The 24,359-nt window shown below is 36.9% G+C and overlaps 1 protein-coding gene across 2 annotated transcripts in view; it reads right to left on the bottom strand.

The window, feature by feature from the left end:
- The window catches only part of PPP1R1C (protein phosphatase 1 regulatory inhibitor subunit 1C), a 123,337-nt gene that overhangs the window by 63,998 nt on the left and 34,980 nt on the right, over nt 1-24,359 (bottom strand). For both annotated transcript variants that reach the window (XM_061135820.1, XM_061135819.1), the window contains exon 3: nt 3,333-3,370. In XM_061135820.1, coding sequence (XP_060991803.1) covers nt 3,333-3,370 — 38 coding nt within the window. The remainder of the gene's footprint in view (nt 1-3,332; nt 3,371-24,359) is intronic.

The following is a 24,359-nucleotide window of genomic DNA, read 5'->3' on the forward strand; positions in this document are numbered from 1 at the left end:
GACGGTCACACACAACTTCAGTACAGTTCAGTTCAGTCACTCAGTCATGTCTGACTCTTCGTGACCCCATGAATCACAGCATGCCAGGCTTCCCTGTCCATCATCAACTCCCGGAGTTTACTCAAACTCATGTCCATCAAGTCGATGATGCCATCCAGCCATCTCATCCTCTGTCGTCCCCTTCTTCTCCTGCCCCCAATTCCTCCCAGCATCAGGCTCTTTTCCAATGAGTCAGCTCTTCGCATCAGGTGGCCAAATTATTGGAGTTCAGCTTCAGCATCAGTCCTTCTAATGAACACCCAGGACTGATCTCCTTAGGATGGACTGGTTGGATCTCCTTGCAGTCCAAGGGACTCTCAAGAGTCTTCTCCAACAACACAATTCAAAAGCATCAATTCTTCGGTGCTCAGCTTTCTTCACTGTCCAACTCTCACATCCATACATGACTACTGGAAAGACTATAGCCTTGACTGAGATGGACCTTTGTTGGCAAAGTAATGTCTCTGCTTTTTAATATGCTATCTAGGTTGGTCATAATTTTCCTTCCAAGGAGTAAGTGTCTTTTAATTTCATGGCTGCAGTCACCATCTGCAGTGATTTTGGAGCCCAAAAAAATAAAGTCTGACACTGTTTCCACTGTCTCCCCATCTATTTCCCATGAAGTGATGGGACCAGATGCCATGATCTTAGTTTTCTGAATGTTGAGATTTAAGCCAACTTTTTCACTCTCCTCTTTCACTTTCATCAAGAGGCTGTTTAAATCCTCTTCACTTTCTGCCATAAGGGTGGTGTCGTCTGCATATCTGAGGTTATTGATATTTCTCCCAGCAATCTTGATTCCAGCTTCTGCTTCTTACAGCCCAGCATTTCTCATGATGTATTCTGCATATAAGTTAAATAAGCAGGGTGACAATATACAGCCTTGAAGTACTCCTTTTCCTATTTGGAACCAGTCTGTTGTTCCATGTCCAGTTCTAACTGTTGCTTCCTGACCTGCATACAGATTTCTCAAGAGACAAGTCAGGTGGTCTGGTATTCCCATCTCTTTCAGAATTTTCCACAGCTTATTGTGATCCACACAGTCAAAGACTTTGGCATAGTCAATAAAGCAGAAATAGATGTTTTTCTGGAACTCTCCTGCTTTTTCTATGATCCAGTGGATGTTGGCAATTTGATCTCTGGTTCCTCTGCTTTTTCTGAAACCAACTTGAACATCTGGAAGTTCACGGTTCACGTATTGCTAAAGCCTGGCTTGGAGAATTTTGAGCATTACTTTACTAGCGTGTGAGATGAGTGCAATTGTGCGAGCATTCTTTGGGATTGCCTTTTTTTGAAATTGGAATGAAAACTGACCTTTTCCAGTCCTGAGGACAATTTGCTGGCATATTGAGTGCAGGACTTTCACAGCATCATCTTTCAGGATTTGAAATAGCTCAAATGGAATTCCATCATATCCACTAGCTATGTTCGTAGAGATGCTTTCTAAGGTCCACTTGGCTTCACATTCCAGGATGTCTGGCTCTAGGTGAGTGATCACACCACTGTGATTATCTGGGTCGTGAAGATCTTTTTTGTACAGTTCTTCTGTGTATTCTTGCCACCTCTTCTTATTATCTTCTGCTTCTGTTAGGTCCATACTGTTTCTGTCCTTTATTGAGCCCATCTTTGCATGAAATGTTCTGTTGGTATCTCTAATTTTCTTGAAGAGATCTCTAGTCTTTCCCATTCTGTTGTTTTCCTCTATTTCTTTGTATTGATCACTGAGGAAGGCTTTTTTTTTTTTTTATCTCTCCTGGCTATTCTCCTTGCATTCAGATGGGAATATCTTTGCTTTTCTTCTTTGCTTTTCACTTCTCTTCTTTTCACAGCTATTTGTAAGGCCTCCTCAGACAACCCTTTTGCCTTTTTGCTTTCCTTTTGCATGGGGATGGTCTTGATCCCTGTCTCCTATTCAGTGTCACGAACCTCTGTCCATAGTTCATCAGGCACTCTGTCTATCAGATCTAGTCCCTTAAATCTATTTCTCACTACTACTGTATAGTCATAGGGATTTGATTTAGGTCATACCTGAATGGTCTAGTGGTTTTCTCTACTTTCTTCAATTTAAGTCTGAATTTGGCAATAAGGAGTTCATGATCTGAGCCACAGTCAGCTCCCAGTCTTGTTTTTGCTGACTGTATAGAGCGTCTCCATCTTTGGCTGCAAAGAATATAATCAATCTGATTTCAGTGTTGACCATCTGGTGATGTCCATGTGTAGAGTCTTCTCTTGTGTTGTTGCAAGAGGGTATTTGCTTTTACCAGTGCATTCTCTTGGCAAAACTCTATTAGCGTTTGCCCTGCTTCATTCAGTACTCCAAGGCCAAATTTGCCTGTTACTCCAGGTGTTTCTTGACTATCTACTTTTGCATTCCAGTCCCCTATAATGAAAAGGACATCTTTTTTGGGTGTTAGTTCTAAAAGGTCTTGTAGGTCTTCAAAGAACCGTTCAACTCAGCTTCTTCAGTGTTACTGGTTGGGGCATAGGCTTGGATTACTGTGATATTGAATGGTTTGCCTTGGAAACAAACAGAGATCATTCTGTCGTTTTTGAGATTGCATCCAAGTACTGCATTTCGGACTCTTGTTAACCATGATGACTACTCCATGTCTTCTAAGGGATTCCTGCCCACAGTAGTAGATATAATGGTCATTTGAGTTAAATTCACCCATTCCAGTCCATCTTAGTTCGCTGATTCCTAGAATGTCGACGTTCACTCTTGTCATCTCCTGTTTGACCACTTCCAATTTGCCTTGATTCATGGACCTAACATTCCAGGTTCCTCTGCAATATTGCTCTTTACAGCATCAGACCTTGCTTCTATCACCTGTCACATCCACAACTGGGTATTGTTTTTGCTTTGGCTCTATCCCTTCATTCTTTCTGGAGTTATTTCTCCACTAATTTCCAGTAGCATATTGGGCACCTACCGACCTGGGGAGTTCATCTTTCAGTGTCCTACCTTTTTGTCTTTTCATACTGTTCATGGGGTTCTCAAGGCAACCACCAGTCACTAAACTGAAATTATCAATACCATATCTTTACTCTAAAATCAGTAGTTTATTTTAGAGGTTTTTCCAGGGGTTAGTATTTCATAGGTGGAGAATCAAAGGTAGAGGTCACAATTTAATGACACCATTTTACTGTTTATCCAGTCAGGAAAAGCAAATTAAATAGTTTATACAACACAGTTATATTGATATCATATTTTGTATCACAATCAAATTGAGCTGGTTGTGTTTTTAGTTGATTGGATTGGACATATATTTAACACAAAATAGAAGAAAACTTACTTCTGCTTGTGTGTTGGTCACCTTCTTGTCATCTATTTCTGCAAGAGAAGTAGGTGCAATTTAGATGTGTTTTCTTATAATATGCACATTAAATTTTCAATAACATGGAACAGAATGAATTAATCATTTTCTCATGCTTATACAATATCGATGACTTAGTCTAGTGGCTGAGAGGGAAGCGAGATGCAGAAAGAAACAGTTGCCTTCTGAGATAACCCTCTCCCAAAGGTTTAAAAAAGGCAATAAAAAAATAACCACACTGAAATCCCAAATTGCCCACCAGCAATCCAGAAGGAGGACCAGGGAAATGCCTCAGACCAGCTGTTGGCATCATGAACATCACAGTGTTAAGGCGCAAATAACCTCTCCTCATGGATTTTGCAGTACTGTGTATTGACTGTTCAGTTCAGTTCAGTCACTCAGTCGTAGCCTCTGTCAATTTTCCTTGTTCACCTATAAGCAGAACAAACCTACTTTTCCACTGAGCCCAGTCCTGACTCTGAGAGAGGCAGCCCTCTCTTTCCTATATGCTCCTGGAAAGAATCAGTCACTTTGTCAGAAATATTTCTATGACACTTCTAGGGCAACTTCCAAATAGTCTGTGAAAGAAAGAGTTGTGATGAAGTGGAGAGAGGAGAAAAAGGTGTTCACATACTTCCCTTCCACAGAGGGGGGACATTCTGGGCGGGGTTTCTTTCCCGTCTCCTCACCTGCTTTGCATGGATTCTGCCTCTTGGCTTCTAGACCCAGTTGACTCTTCCTCACTTATAAATTAGTCCCAAAGCTGAAAGACTGATGCCAGGATTTGTATATGAATGAGATATTCATCAAAGAAAGTCAAAAAGCTAGTATAATTGTAACTTTGGTTTGTAATTCTACAGTTTGCTCTCTAGGTAATTTAAGACACTGGTGAATTTAAAGAATTATTAGTTTATGTTTTGGGGCACATAGTGTATAAGGATGTAATTTTGTGATCTCAATAACCAAAAGGGGTGGGGACAGAGCTGTAAAAAAAGAAAGTGTTTGTATGTTTGTGTTGAATTTAAGCTAGTGTAAATTCAAATTAAAGTATTGTAACTTTAGGACTCTAAATTTAATCTCCATCATAGCTACAAAGAAAACAGCTATAGAATGTATGCAAAAGGAAATGAAAAGGAAATATAAACAGTTCACTATAAAAAATTAAACATAAAAAGATAATTAAGGAAATAAGGGACAGAAAAATCATAAGGCATATAGGTAACACACAGCAAAAATACAGGAGGAAGTCTTTCCTTATTATTAACTGCTTTAAATGTAAATAGATTAAAATCTCCAAAAGACCAAGAGTAATAAACTAGATGAGTATATATGATCCAACTCTTTGCTGCCTACAAGAGACCCACTTTAGATCCAAATATATAAATAAGATAAAAGTCAAAGAATAGAAAAAAAATTATATGCAAATAGAAATCCATAGAGATCAGGCTGACTATACTTATATCAGACAAAATAGATTTCAAGTAAACAAAACAGTTATGAGAGACAAAGAAGGGCATTATATACTAAGAAAAGATACAGAAAAAAGATGTGAAAGTTATAAACATTTTTATATCTTTTATATACATATAAAATATATATATTTATATATAACTATATATATAATAATATAATGTATATAATAATATATAATATATATTTATATGTATACAGCAGACCATCAAAGCATCTGAGGCAAAACTGACAGAATTAAAAGGACAAATAGATTGTTCTTCAGTAATAGTTGGAAACTTCAATACCTTACTCTCAGTAATGGGTAGAGAAACTAGGAAGAAGATATAGAGAAACATAAGATTTAAACAGCATAATGACTAAATCTAATGGATATATACAAAAGATTCTACCAATTACAATTGCATACATAGTCTTCTCAAGTGAACATGGGACCTTTTTCCAGGATAGACCATGTGTTGTTATTTAGTTGCTAAGTCATGTCCAACTGTTTGTGATCCATGGACTGTAGCCTGCCAGGCTACTCCATTCATGGGATTTCCCAGGCAAGAATACTAGAGTGGGTTGCCATTTTCTTCTCCAGGGGAATCTTTCTGACCCAGGGACCAAACTCACATCACCTGCAATGGCAGGGGGATTCGTTACCACTGAGCCACCTGGACTTCCCAGACCATTTGTAAGGCCACAGATTAAGCCTTAATAACTGTATCCTAAAGTGACTTCTCCAGCCACAATGAGATGAAGTTAGAAATCAGTAACAGTGATAAAACTGGAAATTCACAAATTTATAGAAATTAAACAACACACTTTTTTTAAAATTTATTTTTATTAGTTGGAGGCTAATTACTTTACAATATTGTAGTGGTTTTTGCCATACATTGACATGAATCAGCCATGGATTTACATGTGTTCCCCATCCCAATCCCCCCTCCTGCCTCCCTCTCCATCCCATCCCTCTGGGTCTTCCCAGTGCACCAGTCCTGAGCACTTGTCTCATGCATTCAACCTGGGCTGGTGGTCTCTTTCACCCTTGATAGTATACTCGTTTCAATGCTGTTCTCTCAGATCATCCCACCCTTGCCTTCTCCCACAGAGTCCCAAAGTCTGTTCTGTACACCTGTGTCTCTTTTTCTGTTTTGCATATTGGATTATCGTTACCATCTTTTTAAATTCCATATATATGTGTTAGTATACTGTATTGGTCTTTATCTTTCTGGCTTACTTCACTCTGCATAATGGGCTCCAGTTTCGTCCATCTCATTAGAACTGATTCAAATGAATTCTTTTTAACGGCTGAGTAATATTCCATGGTGTATATGCACCACAGCTTCCTTATCCATTCGTCTGCTGATGGGCATCTAGGTTGCTTCCAAGTCCTGGCTATTATAAACAGTGCTGTGATGAACATTGGGGTGCACGTGTCTCTTTCAGATCTGGTTTCCTTAGTGTGTATGCCCAGGAGTGGTATTGCTGGGTCATATAGCAGTTCTATTTCCAGTTTTTTAAGGAATCTCCACACTGTTCTCCATAGTGGCTGTACTAGATTGCATTCCCACCAACAGTGTAAGAGGGTTCCCTCTTCTCCACACCCTCTTCAGCATTTATTGCTAAACAACACACTTTTAAACAACCAGTAAATCAAAGAAGAAATCATAAACACAACGTACCATAACTTAAGGGACACAGTGATAGCAGGGATAAGAGGAAAATGTATAGCTCTAACTGATCACTAAAATCGAGAAAGATTTCAAATCAACAACCTAACTTTATGACCGAAGGAACTAGAAGAAAAAGAAAAACTAAATCCAAATATGAAAACCTGAGAACAGGGAAGCTGATGGCTTGAGTCCTGGTTTGAGTCCATTGGAAATTTGGACATGAACTAGAACTTACATTATTGAGCTCTCTAGTTCTTAGGCCATCAGATTTGGACTGGAGCTATACTATTGGCTTTCTGAGACTCTAACTTGCAGATGATAGATTATGAGACTTCTCAGCCTCTATAATCATTTAAGCAACCCCTCATAATAAATCTCTTTCTATTGATTCTGTTTCTCTACTCTAATATAGTCATAAAAATAAGGGAAATCTCAGAGACTGTCATAGCCAAGAAGAGCCTACGAGACTTGATAACTAAATATAATGGAGTATCCTGGATGACAACCTAGAACTGAAAAGAGGAATTGGGTTAGAAACTTAAGGAAGTCTAAAAAATTTTGAACTTCAGTTAATAATACTATATTAATATTGGGTTGTTAATTATAACTGTGTTATACTTTCATGACTAATGTAAGATGTTAATATTAGAGGACCCCTCTTCAATTTTCCTGTAAATCCAAAACTCTTCTTTAAAAATTATCAACAAAAACTTAGAGGGAAAAAAAGTAAAAATACTAAATACAAACACAAATTACCCCGAAAATATTTTTGTTATTACTGTCAGAATTCTATATGTGATTTGAAGAACCCCAGATAGTTATTATTGGACAGTAGGTAATGTAACTGAAAAGAACATCACCTGATATTCTTCTCAGTGTGTGTAGACAAAATACTTAAGAAAATCATATTTTAAATTAGAGAAAGGAGAGACTTAAAGAGAAATAGTTTCTATTCACTAAAGCTTTTAAAATATTGGCACGAGGAAACTGTGATAAATTGTTTGTATATAGTAGAGCAATCACTAAAAAAATCTTTACTGAGATATACACTCAAAAATCACTAAATTACAGAAAGATATAAAAAAGAAAAAATGAAGAGAAGACAGAAAATAAAAACTAAGCCCTAATTTATGAATAATTACATTAAATTTAACTGACCTAAACATAGTAATTCAAAGACAGAGATGGGCACAGTGGATAAAAAATCAAAATGACCAAATTATATATGATATATGTGCAGTATGTGGAGTGAAAAAAATCAGTTTCAAAAGGTCATAGACTGTATGATTCAATTTATGTACTATTCTTAAATGACAGAATTGTAGAGATAGAGAACAGATTAGTTGTTGCTAGGGATTGGGGATCATGGGAGAGAAAGGGGTGAGTATCACTATAAAGCTGTAGCAAGAGGGAGATCTTTATGGTCATGCAATAAATCCATTTCTAAGTTGTAGTAGCAGGAATCTACACAAGATAAAAATAGCATAAACTATAAACACAATTTGTAAGAAAGTCAGTTTCATGATTTTATTATTGTACTACAGTTAAATGAGATGGGAAAAACAGTAAAGAAAAGCTTGTTATGCATGATTCCAAACTAACTTCTATTTCTTCCCTATTTTGAATTTGGGGGAAGTATCAAAAAAAAAAAAAAAAGGAAACATTTTATTTAAGATTCATATGTATTACTTTTTTCCTAGTTCACTCATTTGGCAGCTGTTCTAATTAATCCAGTACTTTGGCCACCTGATGTGAAGAGCTGACTCATTGGAAAAGACCCTGATGCTGGGAAAGATTGAAGGCAGGAGAAGAAGGGGACAGCAGAGGATGAGATGGTTGAATGGCATCACCGACTCAATGGACATGAGTTTGAGCAAGCCCCAGGAGATGGTGAAGGACAGGGAAGCCTGACATGTCCATGGAGTCACAAAGGGTCGGACACCACTGAGCGATTGTACTGTGGTGAAGTTTAAGAAGCATGGATGATAATTTGTTGACTGATTTTTATTTTTAAAGTGTCCAACAGTGGAAATACTACAGCTATTGTGGCTGTGATATTTAGTTGTCAAAAAAAAAAAAAACCCAAAAACCTGAGGACTAACCCTTAGGAATATTACCATTTTCCCTTATCAGTTCAGTTCAGTTGCTCAGTCATGTCCAACTCTTCACAACCCCATGAACCGCAGCATGCCAGGCCTCCCTGTCCATCACCAACTCCCGGAGTCCACCCAAACCCATGTCCATTGTGTCGGTGATGCCATCCAACCATCTCATCCTCTGTCATCCCCTTCTCCTCCTGCCCTCAATCTTTCCCAGCATCAGGGTCTTTTCTAATGAGTCAGGTCTTTGCATCAGGTGGCCAAAGTATTGGAGTTTCAGCTTCAACATCAGTCCTTCCAATGAACACCCAGGACTGATCTCCTTTAGGATGGACTGGTTGGGTCTCCTTGCAGTCCAAGGGACTCTCAGGAGTCTTCTCCAACACCACAGTTCAAAAGCATCAATTCTTTGGTGCTCAGCTTTCTTTATAGTCGAACTCTTACATCCATACATGACTACTGGAAAAACCATAGCCTTGACTAGATGGACCTTTGTTGGCAAAGTAATGTCTCTGCTTTTTAATACTCTATCTAGGTTGGTCATAACTTTCCTTCCAAGGAGTAAGCGTCTTTTAATGTCATGGCTGCAATCAGATAGCTCTGCCATGAGGGCTTCCCTGGTGGCTCAGTGGTAAAGAGTTCACCTGCCAAGGCAGGAGATTCAGGTTCAATCCTCAGGTTGGGAAGATCCCCTGGAGAAGGAAATGGTAGCCATTGTAGTATTCTTGCCTAGGAAATCACATGGGCGGAGGAGCCTGGTGGGCTCTAGTCCATGGGGTTGCTAAAGAGCCAGACGACTTAGCAACTAATACAGCAATCTCTGCACTGAAAAAAGTCCCTCATTAAACCACAGTATTCCAGTTGCCATCATTACTATTACTAGAGGTTGACTCTTCACCTCTTCATTTCCCTTAATCTACTAACAAGAAAGTAAACACTATAAGTTTTAACAAGAAAGTAAACAGCCTTTATATTCTAGACAGTGTCTAAATTATTCTTTCTTCCTTCAGGAGACATTATTAACACATTTTGCACAAAAATTATTAATAACATTGGAAACTTAAGTCTCAATCATGCACATACTCTTTCTCCATTTATTTTTCTATCCATTTGAGCTAGTGCTTGAAACAAATGCTGCATCTTTCCTCATCAATTTACTCAGTAAAATTCAAAGTATTCAGGCAAAGATAGCTTTATTTTCACATCTGACCTCATGTTTTACTGGATTATGAAAAGCTTTAGTTATGGTCTTATTTTTGTTTAAAAGCAGAATATACTTCCTTCTCTATGGGAAGCATCTCTGAAACATTCAGAATGTTTTTAATTTTCTTCCTTTTAGTCAAGAAAACATGTTTGGCTACTATAATACAGTTTGGTATAGATTGCAGTCAGGTATGTCCTTGAGCTCCAAGATAGGCATGTAAAGCATACCCAAATTGATAAATAAAGTGGAAAAGAATCTTCAATATTAAGATGCTTTTCTTTTAAATTTTCTCTTAACTTTGCAGTTGATTTATATACTACTTTATTGAAAAAATATGTAAGTACTGGTTTATGGATGAGAAGTGGCCAGATATTACTAAGTGAAGCAATACTATTATTTATTTTGGCAAGGGTCTAGAAGAATAAAATAATTTAAATTGACTATGAGATCAGTGAATGCTAGGATATGATACTCCCATCAGAGAACCAGGTAAGGGTGGCATCTGAGCCGTTAGTCACAAGATGCTGTTAAGAGTCAACATATGCACAAGCAAAGACTTAAAGAGTCAGTAGTGAGTGGTAGAAGTAGCAATTTTGCATCCAAAAGACTAAACTGAAACAGTAGTCAGCAGATGGAGTGGGATTCTGAGAGGCAGTTTAGTCCTAAAGACTAGAATTAGGATTTCAAGGTACGGTATAAACTCACAGGGTCATATGAATAGGTGATGATGATCAGCTTTCATAAAACCAAGCATTAAGACCAAGCACATGACCACTGAGAGCCTGAGCTGTGAGGAAATGATTACTAAAAGACTGACTGGGTAGAAATTACATGGGATAGTTACAGAACTAGGAAAGGAAACAAGGAATGGGGCCGGGGCGGGGGGGGTGGGGTGGGGTGAAAATTGTCTTAATATTAAATGTGACGTTTTGCTTGGGGTCATATGAGCCAGTTCATGGCAGGCCAGTGATTTAACTTACCAAAATTAGAAAAGCAAGATAAATTATAGAAGGCAACAAGACCTGCAGAACCAAAGAAAACTATGGAGATCAGAAACATTTCAGAATGAGAAGCTGACAAGTCATATTTGATCCCTGGCAAAGTGCAACTGCAGGCTTCCCAGGTGGCTCAGTGGTGAAGAGACCTCCTGCCAGGCAGGAGATGAGGATTTGATCCCTGGGTCGGGAAGATCTCCTGGAAAAGGAAATGGCAACCCACTCCAGTATTCTTGCCTGGGAGATCCCATGAGCGTGGTGGGCTACAGTCCATAGGATCATCCAGTCAGACACAACTTAGCAACTAAAGCAACGACGACAAAGTGCCACTGCAGGAGAACAGAAAATCTAGAGGATATTTTGGCAACTATGTGAGACTAACAAAATTGAAGACTTGGGGGACTTCAAGCATACAATTTGTCTTCCCCTTAAAACATATGAGAGATTTTGAAGTTAAAAAGCATAGTGAGTAAATAATTCAAAAACCTCTTAAACATAGAACATAAATTCCGAAGAGCCAAAGACCTGCAGACTTCTGGTTGAAAAGACAAGAACCAACAGAAAACATAGGAAAATTGAGCTGAACCAAACCTAAAATCTGGCCTCAGCTTAGTTTATGATTGGATTAAGTGATCAGTCTGCTACTCTATCTGCCTAGAAGAGAAAAAGATGAATACTTTGAACATGTTAAAAAATATTTTTAAACATCTTGGAGCCTCTAAATTTCTTAAATACAAATGTCCAGTATTCAATAAAAATTACTAGATTAAAAAAGAGAATAATAACTAAGAGAATATGAGAATGTAGAAGCCAACTCATAGGTGATTCACATATTGAAGTTCACAATCTAAGACTATGATTAATACATTCAATGAAAATAGAAGGGGACAAAATAGATTTAAAGATAAATAATTTTAACATAGAATCCATGAAAAGAAGCAACTTCATGAATTTCAACAGATAAGATCTCAATTTAAAATCCAATGGATTAAGGGCATGTTGAATCTAGCAGAAGATACAAATAAGTTAATGAAACAGGAGACGGCTCAGTAGAGTTATCGAAACTAAAGTACACAAAGGAAAAAAAAAAAAGAATGGAAAAAACAGAACAGAGAATAACTGACAACTGAGATACAGTAAAAAATGTGTAAAATAAGGGTAATTGGAGTCCCAGAAGTAGAAGAGGGAGAAAATGGAAGAGATAATGATCAAGGATTAAAAAACAGATGACATTGATATAAGGCACTTAACAAACCCCTAGACAGAAACAAGAAAACCAAAAGGAGAAAAAGGAAAATTGTGTTTAGACTTACGATAGCAATGCTTCTGATGGCCAAATATAAAAGAGAAAATCTTAAAAGCAGCCAGTTGAGAAAAACAGTCTTCAAAAAGCAGTAAGGTAGACCAAAACAATAAAACGATGGAATCAGATGGTAAACATTTAAAATAGTCAACCCAGAATGTTATATCTAGAGAAATTACCCTTCCACAATGAAGATGATATATTAAATCCTGCCTACTCTAAGACACAGTTTTTGCTTTTTTTTTGTTGTTATATATATCTTTCTTTTGGTCAAAACTGAAGTAGTATAGCTCCTTGTCCAATTCTTGATTTTAAGATATTGAAAATTTACAATTTTTAAAATTTCCTTTTGAGTGTAATTATGGCAGTATAGTTCCTGAAATAATATTTCTGATAAAAGCTTGTTGTGTCTTTATTCATAAACACCATTAAGGATGCTCAGTGTATGTTTCAGTTATATGTTCCACTCCATTTAATAAAATGGCTTATATACTTTAGCAGAAAACTGAGATATTATCCTAAGTATATTTATATTTTCACTCAGCATTCTTTTTAATTTTTTCTATCCCCGCTTTGTAGGAAGAAATTAATTCTGTTGCACAGAGGAGTAGCAACAGAGAAAAACAGTTTAGTCCTCTTTTTGAGGTGTTCTAGAGACTTAATCATGATATTGGTGCCATCTTTAACAGTTGCAGAAGGAATTTACCATCAGATCTCTGAAAACGGCAATGTTTCTAAATAAAACCACATTTCAGCTGATTATCTTATGTTTAGATAGCTTTGAATATATATATGTATATATATTTGGAGATCCTTGGATCACAGCTGATGAGGAGATAATCTATAGTGGAACCACATAGAGAAGGGCAGACTCAAGGACAAAATTCCCACAAAGGCTTTAGGTTTACTAGTTCAGGAATGATTGATGACCCGCAGGTCTTCAGAACTGAATGAGAATAAATCAAATACAAATGAAAGAAATAAATATGCACAGTTCAGCTCTTTGTTTTGCATGTGAATTTGTCATTTCCTTGTGGTTTTAGCATTTGAACAAAGACTAAGTCCGTTTTAAAGCACCAGAGAAATCTAACGGGTATTTCTTACAGTAGGGGACTAGAATGTTGCCTTGTCTCTTTCTAGTAGGGCTATGCAAAATCTCCTAAGACAGCTATGGTAAAGCCTCTGTTTCTGACTTTTTATCAAACTCTTCACTTTCCAAAATGAACTCTATTCATAAGCCTTCTTGCTGAAAACCTGCTGGGCTATGTTGGAAGCCTATCATTTGGGGCTGTGAGTTAAACCACCAGGCAGTGGTTTCAGCTGTGTTTTTCTTTGGGCTGTTAGATTTAGTCAAAACTGGGGCCCAAATTGAAGCCACCAGAGCAATGAATTTATATGCATTGGAAAGGGGGATGTGGGGAAAAGAAGCAAACGGTAGGGATAGTTTCACCCTGTTGTGCCAAGATTCACACAGCTGTGTTTTTCTTCTTGTATTATTTATAGCTTTCCACTTTTAATTGACAAAATTAGGGATATAACCTCATTATCAAATAGATTTTTATCTCTCAGCGCTCCCCACGAAATGGTTCATTTTTGTGGCAGCCGATAAGGACCAGGTACAAAGTATTCTATGTGGCAATAGTGAAGGAGACAACAAGGAAAACGCAAGATGAATCATGTTGGTTTATTAAGAAAGAACTCTCAACCAGTAATTGTCTTGTAATAGAGGTTAGAAATATCCCGAACTACTTTTATGCTTATATTTCATGATTTCTGCTGTCATTTCCAAACACAGTAAAAGAAGAACAGAAAATCAGATCATTTAAAACCTCAGAAGTCTGTTTTTCATTAGTAGTCTCGATTTTTATAAACTTGGTTTCTCTTATAAAACATTTTTTATCCTACCACAGAACCAGCTTATGTGGGGGTCAAAGAACTGTTGCATCATCTTATCAATTGTAATTTTCAGTCTTTGGTAAAGTTTTTCTTACTGTTTGGCATTTGGATTTCCCACATTTGCTCCAAGAAAATAAATTGATTCACTTAATGCATGGGTTTTTTTTGGGGGGATGACATCTGTTTAAACAGTTACATTCATTCCAGTAATTCTGATTTTTAAAAAGTCTATCTCGTTTTCATCAAATTACCTAGAAGGCTGATTGCAAGTCATATTTTTTATCAACTTTATAGATTTTTAAAAATATCAGATATTTAAGGTAATTTGATTATCAAGTAATTATTTATCAAGCACTTATTATCTTCTCAGCAGTGTGCTCTGTCATTTTGACCAATAAACATAATACCTTTAACAGGGTATGATTAATGAAGGTTTTATCCAATTTAAAACACTAAAATCTCACTATTCTATCACATAGAATACCACAGAAGTATTCTTAGCAGATTCCCCAAATGAAGACCCATAACTCAGAATAGGGAAACAAGGTGAACACAAGAAAATTATTCAGAGGTTAATCATTTGAATGGTGATGATAGGGAATTTTGAGAAAATATACTTTAGAGATAGGTCTAAGAGGCATTGGTATAAGAATAGATTTAGCTTCTTACTAAAATTTGGAATATTTAATACTCTTTCCACTTCATAGAATGCCTTCTTTTCTTTCTTTTTTTAATTTTTTTTCACTAGCTGTTAAAATTGACAGGGACTTTTAAAATCTGATTGCAACTTGTACCAGTCCATCAGAAAAGAATGGAATAATTTCATTTTTAAAAAGGTAATGGAATATAAAGGTAAATTTCTTAATGTTTCTTTATAGCTCATAAATTTAATTACTTGATATGACTGTTCAACCTGAAAATATGATCAGTGTATTTCTAATTTAAATTGTCAGTTCATAATTTTTGAAGACCAATTTTGGGGGCTGCAATTCATTAAGAAAAACTGGGAAGCAATGCTACACTTAAAATTAAGTTTAAACATTTTATGAAGCCAATCAAAGTGGACATTTGATAATTTTGAAGCTTCTGTACCTTAATCAAACTGCTAAACTAAAGGATTTCTTGTTTAAGTCAAATTCTTATTTCCTATTTGAGATCCTCCACTGAAAAAGAATTTAATTTTTTCCCAAATTCTTTTGCATTTTTTGACTGTGTAGATGTACCACTATGAATTTCAAAATAATTTTATCTAAGTAGATCTATCATGAACAGACTGTTATAAAATGACATAAAGTAACAGTTTCCTTTTAACTAGAATTCTCTATAAGAAGTAAAATTCTCTTTTTTAGTTATAAATGAGAGATATATTCCTAAAAGTCACAAAGTACCTACATATTAAATACACATGTCCCTATAAACATGTGGCAATATTTTCAGAGCTTAAGTCACTATAGGCATTCTGTCATCAACAGTAAATGTGTTTTTGTTAGGAGCAGAAAGAAAGGTCAGTGGAAGTATATCTTTACAATCCTATCCCACTTCATATAACTTTTATAGACTTGAAAAATATAGAAGTTAGCTTTTCTTAAACATCTATAAACATTTGCTTGACATTCTAGGTAATATTTCTCCAAAAAAAAGATGCTTTATTCAGTTTTAAAGAGTGGAAGATTAAACATCTCTGCAATCTAGTTCTAATACAACTCTTAGTATTTTATCTGTCCTAAAAATCTTAATCTTCATACATTCTCTCAGTTTTCTTGTCTCAAATGTAATTTACTTGAGGATTTCCAGTATGCTCTAAAAAGCAATGATTATTTATAGTAGGTATATAAAAGAACTGTTAAAGGACAAAGTACTTAGATACTCAATACATTTAGCAACAAGTTCAGATAAAACAGAAAAAAAAAAAAAAACAACTATATGTGTGTTTACACAGCAAAAGGGAAAATAGCATTATATTTGTATAAGTCTTAAAACATTTTTCCTATGAATGATGATACAAGAAGGAGATGAAAACACATCCTTAAATGCAGTTTATAAGTTAGCACCTATGATAGTCTGTTCTATGTGTAAGGCTGTTACTATGGATCTAAAATGGTATATTAGATTTTAAATATACTTAACAGTAATTTATTGCATGTGTAATATGTGTTGGGAGTCCTGCTAGGAAGTGGGGTTTAATCCTCATAGAGAGTTTAAAGTGTATTGAAAGAGACTGACAGAGAAACAACTATAGTACATTGCGATAAACAAGGGCTGTAAGAGAGGAAGCACACGGTGGGTGGGGCATCAAACAGCCTTGGCAGAACCAGTGGAAGAAAGGGCATGTAAGCTGGCATGGTTCTGTCAGTGGAACAGGAAAAATTGATGAGACAAGGAAGTTGGATGGGATAGGACTGGGGAGGAGAATAAATTTTAATCAGAAGAAAGTATGGGAGTATCTATCACTGGATGTGTGAGAGAATATGATTATTTTTTAGAAATTACAAAAAAAAAAAAACTCAGATATTTGGACAGTAGAATGCCAGGGGTGAATTCAGAGAAGAGGTTGAAAATCTAATAAGCCAGATACTTTAGGGCTTTGTAAATACAATGAGAAGTTTAGACTTCATTCTAAAAGTGATGGTTAAAAGTGGTTTTAACCAGAAAGAGGCATGATCAGATTTCTGTTATAGAAAGAGCCTTTAACAGTTATGCATAGAATGGTTTGGAGGAAGCTATCCTTAGTATGGTTAGTTCAATTAGGGAGGTGTTGCAGTAATTCAGGTGGTAGAAAAGGATGATTTGAACTAGAGTAGAGAGATGCTTAAGAGAAAGAAGGGTCTGGACTTGGGGGCTCACTGGAGGTAGGAAGGGAGTGACAAAGAAGGAAAAAGAAGTCAAAAAAGTTTCTGGGTCATAAAATGAGTACTTATGGAAATGCCAAAGTACTTATTGATTAAGTGGGAAGAGTTTGGGAATAGTCTTTTCCAAAAGTGAAAGCCAAGCTGAAGATATAGGCCTGAAAGTCATTGGCATCTAAATGGTCAGTGATGCCATGGGGTAGGATTAAATTACCCTAGAGGAGCATGGTGAACTAAAGAAACAAAGGATCTAGACGGAACCCCCTTGAATAACAGCAATAGTTATGAGACAGACTGAGGCAGAGAAGTCTGTAAGGAGACAAGGGAGTAGCCAGGAGGTAGATGGGGAAACGTCGTTGGTAACCTATGACTTAAGTCACTCTTCAGAGTAAGCATAAATTTGTCCTGGGTCATCCACTCCACGTTTAAACTAGAGGTTCATACGCAAACTGCTTACACATAACTTGTTGTGTAGGTTATTTGCATTATACCATATCTAAGCACATATGTACTAAAAATAGATATTATATAGAACTTCGTTTCCTCTTTTATGCTTCATTTCAACACGGATGCCATTGTAACAGATAAGTCAGATATTATTTTGCTTGTTTATTGCTTATTTTTATTTAAAAACCAGTATATTTGAGGAGGTTCAGTACATCTTCCACATTTCAGACTTTTTGGGAGGTTTGGCAGGAGGTTGGGGATATCATAAGACTCCTTGGAAATCAGTTCTTGTAAAAGAAAATGTTGGTGGTTTAAAAAATAAAAATTCAGACACAGATGGATCAAATTTATTTCCACACATACGAATTTGAATGTGAAGTGGTTGACCAAATGCATTTTGCACTCATCTAAATATAACTCTGTGAATAGTGAATTGAAAGAAAATGCTGATTTGTGTGTTCTCTTGCTCTTCTAATATTTAGCCATCACCATTTACTAGTCAATTTTTCTTTGATTTTTGGGGGCCTCACTGGAGTTGCATTTCCAAAGGTTGAGAAGAAAGTTTTAAAATATTCTTGTTAAAATTTTCTTAAAGATTACTTCTCATGGAGGATACTTCAGATAGCCTGTGTCTCATCCTATCAGCCCATCTGTGACTTCAGTCATAGCTGCAGTAAACAGCTCCAGAAAAGCTCATTTACCCCTCCAACTGACCAAACCTATCTTTTTGTCCTATCTTTTCTTTAAGCTAACACCTCCAGTTCCTTCAGTGCTTATCCATGTGACTTGGTTTCCATAACTCATGTTATCTTGTTTTTTTCTCATCATGTGAATGCCCCCTCTTAAAAGCCGGTGTGCAGAACGGAGACACGACCCCAGGTCAAGGCACAAGAAATGATAATTGTGTTATTGTAGTAAATGAATATATTTTTTTTGTTCTCTGCATCCCACCTGCAATATTGTAATTTATAGTAAAAATGCATATGTTTGGTTATCTGAGTTTGGCCTTCAGCCACAATTCCTAGATAACAGCTTCCCAAACATTTGGAATTTCCTGAGATAAGAGCAGTGAGATAATACTTGGACTCTTGTCCTCAGTTCTTAAAGAAAACTCTTATCCTCAGTTCTTCAAGGAAGGTGACTTTTGAACCCACTCAAGGGAGGGGCTGGTTGCCAATTCTGTGATTAGAGGGTTGGAACTTTGTCTCACCTCCTAGTTTCCAGGGGAGAGGAGAGGGACTTGAGGTTGAATAGGACATTGCCCTATATATCTCTTCATGTGGCTGTTGATTCAAATCCTCTAATATCCTTTTATAATAAACTGGTAGTCTAGTGGGTAAATGAGTTTCCCTGAGTTCTGTGAGCCATTCTAGCAAATTAATCAAACCCGAAAAGGAAGTCATTGGAACCTCCAGTTTGTAGCCAGTCAGCTAGTAGCATAAGTACCTAAGTGGGCTAAGAACTAACATCTGAAGGGGAGGATGGTCTTGTAGGACCGAGTTCTCAACCTGTGAAACGTGATGCTATCTTTTATATGGAATTAGAGTAGAGTTGAATTCTCAGACACCCTGCTGGTGTCCTGAGAATTATTTGTTGGTGTGGGGAAGAATTGGCTTGTTGGTATGAGGAACACACCCTGGTTGGAATTGGGTCTGGAAATTCTTTTCACCACCTCAAAGGAGAAATGCCACATTTATCTTTCCTCTTTCTCCCTAGCCATTCTCTAGCTCTAGGAGAACTAACCACAGGTGCAGTTATTATTCCAAGGGACAGTAGGGGCGTGGAGACAGTGTATATGAGTTCCAGCTTCTATTCTTCATGTGGGCAGCACTAGAAAGGCTCTCTAGGTGCCTTTCAGGAGACCCAACACAATCGAGCCTCCATTCTACAGGAATGACTTTGATTATGAGCCTTTTCCTTTTTCCTTCCTCCTTATCTCACTCATTCTTGTTTTCTGAGACTACATTCCAGTTAAAGTACTTCCATCCCGACCCTTTTCTCAGACTCTGCATTCCAGAGAAGCTAAACTAAGTCGCTTATATTTGGCATTTTACCTATGACGTGGAATAGTACTTGGACTTAATAGAACAAAGATCAAGAAACATTCATTTCTATTCTCACTGAGGTTTCACCAAATTTATAGGGAAAAAAAAGTGAATCATAACTTTTTATTCTGGTTCAGCAGTTCCTTTTCAGTGAATATAGCTACTTAGTCTAATTGAGCATAAGTTATATTTTGTGTTGACTACAGTGTATGCTGACATGTAAATGGAAGAGAGTTACATGTATAGAAAACAAAAATATAGGTACTAATCCTGACTACCAGAAGTTTACAAAATAATTGGAAAAATGAACACTATGAAGTAAGTAAACATCATATCAAAGGAATGCAGATAAATATTCTGTAAATTCAATGATAAGCACTTTGAAGCTATCAAAGATGGAAATAAACATAATCATATGTTCTCAATCAAAGGGAAGAAGCAAATATTAAAACAGATTTTGTAGGGTGAAAGGTAATTATATAACACGTGAATGAATGTATGTTATATGAATAATTTGGTCTACTTATAATTTTTTCTTTTTTTTAACTTTTTATTACATTTTCTTGGCTCATCCATTTTATTTACTATAGGTGGCTACATTCGGAAAATCTTTTAATAAGGTAAGAGCTTTGTATAAAGTTTTTTCTAACAATGATTGACATTCTATTTTTAGAAATTTCAGAAAGCTTTAAAGAGTAGCCATTTTCTTTTTAAAAAAATCTGTAGTGTATTGCTATACTACTGTTTAAATATTGCACATGTGCCTAAAATTTTTTGAAATATGACAAAGACTTCTAATTTGCTGAAAGATTGAAGTAGCCAATCCAAGAGAAATGAGAAATCTCTAATAGAGGGCTATTTGAGCAGGACAATTTGATGATCGCTTCTCAAACATTTTCTACCAAAATTCTGATGAAATAATGTAAGATACCAGCATAAGAAAGGATTTCAAAGTAGGCTAGTAATTAGTTCATGTTTCCAGTCCTTATAGTAATTTATTCTGCTCAATAGGAACAATAGAAAAGTAGATCAATACTTGTATAGGTAGAAAAGTAAAATTTTCAGTATTATAGACAAATAAAAAACATAGAAATTTAGAACTGGAAGAACTTAATATCTACTGTAAATTCTTACTCAAGGAAAGTTACAACATCAAAATGGTGAAATAGAAATTTTCCATCTTGTTCCTAAAGAAGCCTGGCACAAGTCAGAAGTCTGGTGTAGAAGTTCCAGCACACTGTTGGAGCAGAAAAAGAAAATCTGAGAATGTACACATTGAAAAGCATAAAAGGAACAGTTTCACTTTACCCACACTACTCCTCCCCCAAGGCAGCATAGCTCGGTGCCAAGAGAGATCTTCTTTGACCACAGTTTCTCCTACAGGGAACAGAGAAAGTCTGTGAGTATGGACCCAGCTTTCCCAGTTATGTGGGTTGCTGCTAAAGAGACCCACTTCTTTCTCACCCTATCCAGAATCCTGAAGTGTGCTGGATAACTAAGAGGTGGGGAGCAGCTGGCAAACTAGCACTCAGGCTCTCAGAGGGCATTAAAGAGATGTGGATCCTACCAGCTGTGTTGCAGACTCCATCAGGAAGCCCACCGCAAGCTGCTGTGGGTGCCCTGCCTATCGATCCTTCCAGTTGGCCCCTAGCCCTCCATTCACATCACCCACACACACTCCCACTTCGTGCTAGGTCGTGCACTTGCCTTCAAGGGCAGCAGGGGCAAGCTTTTTCAGTACACTAATGAGTGAGCAAAAATGCTGGCTCAACTCCATGGGGCTGAAAGAAAGCACACAAGCTTAAGCATTCAGCATTGCCCGAGGGAAAGTGAACGGGAGACTGTCAGCATTCAGCCTGGCTTTGCAGGGTCTAGAGAAGGTGTACAATCTTAGCCTCAGGATCCCTAACACGGCTGACAGAGGGGTTTCTCTCCTGAAGCCAGTCAGTAGAGATTGGAGTAGGCAAATGCTTCTTCATATGTGAAGAGAACAATGCAAGTCATCAAAGACATGACACACCAAGGTACACAAAATTTTCTAGTTACTAACCCCACAGAAATGGAGATCTGCAGTTTGCCCCATAAAATAGTGGGACAGATAGTTGTTTTAAGGGATCTCAGTGAGCTACAAGAATCAACAAAGGACAGTTTAACAAACAAGAGACAATTAAAAAAAAAATCAGGAATCAAGAACACCTGATTTGTTGAACTTTCTGTATATACATGTATATGTACCAAATAGGAATTCTGGAGCTGAAGAATGCAATGAATGAAAGGAAAAATGCAATAGAGAGCAAGAGCAGACTTGATCAAAGAATAGAAAGAATTGGTGAAGTAGAAAGCAGGTCATTTGAAATTATCCAGTCAGAGGAAAACAAGAAACAAAAGAATGAAAAAGAGTGAAGAAATCTAAGTGAACTATAGGAAACTATTAAAAGAAGTAATCTGTGCATCCCAGAAGGAGAAGAGATGGAAAAGGGGGCATAAAGTTTATTATTTTAAAAGATGAGAATTTCTTAAATCTTGGGTGAGATTTACAACTCCAAGTACATGAAGCTTATAGATCCCCAAAAAATTTCAACTTAAAAATATGTTCTACCAAGACACAATATAATAAAACTGTCTAAAATTAAGGACAAAGGGAGAATTTTTAGAGAGGCAAGAGAAAAATCCTCACATACAGGAGAACTCCCATGAGACTATGATTGGGTTTTACAGCAGAAACCTTGCTGTCCAGGAGAGAGTAGAATGATATATTCAAAGTGTTTGAAGAAAAAAACAGTCACTACAGAATATAGTATGGAGGTTCCTAAAAAAATTAAAAATAGAGCTACTCTGGTGGTTTAGTTGATAAGTTGTATCCAACCCTTGCAACTCCATGGACTGCAACCAGCCAGGCTCCTCTGTCCATGGGATTTCCCAGGTAAGAATATTGGAGTGGGTAGCCATTTCCTTCTCCAGAGGATATTCCTGACCCAGAGAACTACCCTGTGATCCACAAGTTCCACATCTGGGTAATTATCCAAAGAAAAAGAAAACACCTATATTCATTAAAGCATTATTTACAATAGCCAAGATATGGAAACAACCAATTGTCCATTAATGGATGAATAAATAAAGAAAATGTGGTATACATATAGATCTTCCTTAACTTATGATGGGATTATGTCCTGATAACTCCATCATATGTTGAAAATATTGTAAGTTGAAAATGCATTTAATACACCTACTACTGATCATCAAGTTTAGCCTCACCTGTCTTATACATGCTCAGAACACTTGCATTAGCCTAGAATTGGGCATAATCATCTAACACAAGACTGTTTTATAATAAAGTATTGAATATCTCCTGTAATTTATTAAATACTGTACTGAAAGTGAAAACCAGAATGGTTGCAAGTGTATCTACCCTTGTGATCACATGACTCACTGGGAGCTGTAGCTAGCTGCTGCCGCCCAGCATCAGCAGAGTATGGTAACAAATATCACTAGACCAGGAAAAGATCAAAATTCAGTTTGTTTCTACTAAATGAGTTTTGCTGTAGCACCATCATAATGTTGAAAAATTATATAACTTGAACCATCATAACCTGGGGACCAGCTGATACAATGGACTATTATTCAGCCATGAAAAGAAGGAAATTCTGCCATTTGTGACAGCAGAGATGGAACCTTAGGGATTATGTTTAAATGAAATGAATCAGAGAATGACAAATACTGTATGATCTCAGTTATCTATGGAATTTTTAAAACTAAAACTCAAAGAAACAGAGAGGTTGTCAGGGGCTAGGGGTAGGGAAAAGGGAAGATGTTGCCAAAGATTACAAACAGGGTTGTAAAATGAACAAGATCTGGGGATCTCATGTACAGTACAGTAACTAGTGAATGATACCATATATTTTTTGTGCCACCTCAGTCTTATTGATAACCTATGTCCACTTAAAAAAAATGTACAACATGAAAATTGCAAGTTAAGTTTTATTGGGGGCAGAATGAGGACTGCAGCCTGGGAGACAGCACCTCAGATAGCTTTGAGAAATTGCTCGAAAGAGAATGGAGCCAAGGATAAGTGATTTTGATGAATGGGGAGTCCATGCAGTCAAGCACATATTTTTTTTCAGAAAGTTTCTGCTAGTCTTGTGAAACTTCTGCTAGTCACAAGAAATAATCCTCACCATGAAGGGTTTTAGTATTTTAGTAGATATGAAGAGAGACAAGAATAGGGCTCATAAAATCAGCTGCTGAAAATATTTAACTCTCTGAAGACCTGTCCTGCCATTTTTTCCAGAGCACAAAGTTCCTCATTTCTTCTATCCCCCCTGAACTCCTTCAGGGGGTGATAAAGGTCAGCATCAGCATCATGTGATTTAATCCTTGAAGAGACAGATGTTCAGCACCCATGTTATTGTTGTTGTTGTTGTTCAGTCACTAAGTCATGTCTGACTCTTGGACGGCAGCACGCCAGACTCTCCTGTCCTCCACTATCTACTGGAGTTTGCTCAAATTCACGTCCATCGAGTTGACAGTGCTATCTCACCATCTCATCCTAGCTGCCCTTTCTCCTTTTGCCTTCAATCTATCCCAGCATTAGGGTCTTTTCCAGTGAGTTGTCTCTTCAAATTAGGTGGCCAAAATACTGGAGCTTCAGCTTCAGCATCAGTCCTTCCGATGAATATTCAGGACTGATTTCCTTTAGAATTGACTGGTTGGATCTCCTTGCTGTCCAAAGGACTCTCAAGAATCTTCTGTAGCACCACAGTTCCAAAGCATCAGTTCTTTGGTGCTCAGCCTTCTTTATGGTCCAGTTCACATATCCATACATGACTACTGGAAAAACCATAGTTTTGACTAGACAGAACTTGGTTGGCAAAGTAATGTCTCTGCTTTTTAATACCCTGTCTAGGTTTGTCATAATTTTCCTTCAAAGGTGCAAGCTTCTTTGAATTTCATTGCTGCCATCACTGTCTACAATGATTTTGGAGCCCAAGAAAATAAAGTCTCTCACTGTTTCCATTTTTTCCCCATCTATTTGCCATAAAGTGA

Source organism: Dama dama, chromosome 33 (assembly GCF_033118175.1).
Source record: "Dama dama isolate Ldn47 chromosome 33, ASM3311817v1, whole genome shotgun sequence".
In the NCBI taxonomy this organism is placed as follows: Eukaryota; Metazoa; Chordata; class Mammalia; order Artiodactyla; family Cervidae; genus Dama; species Dama dama.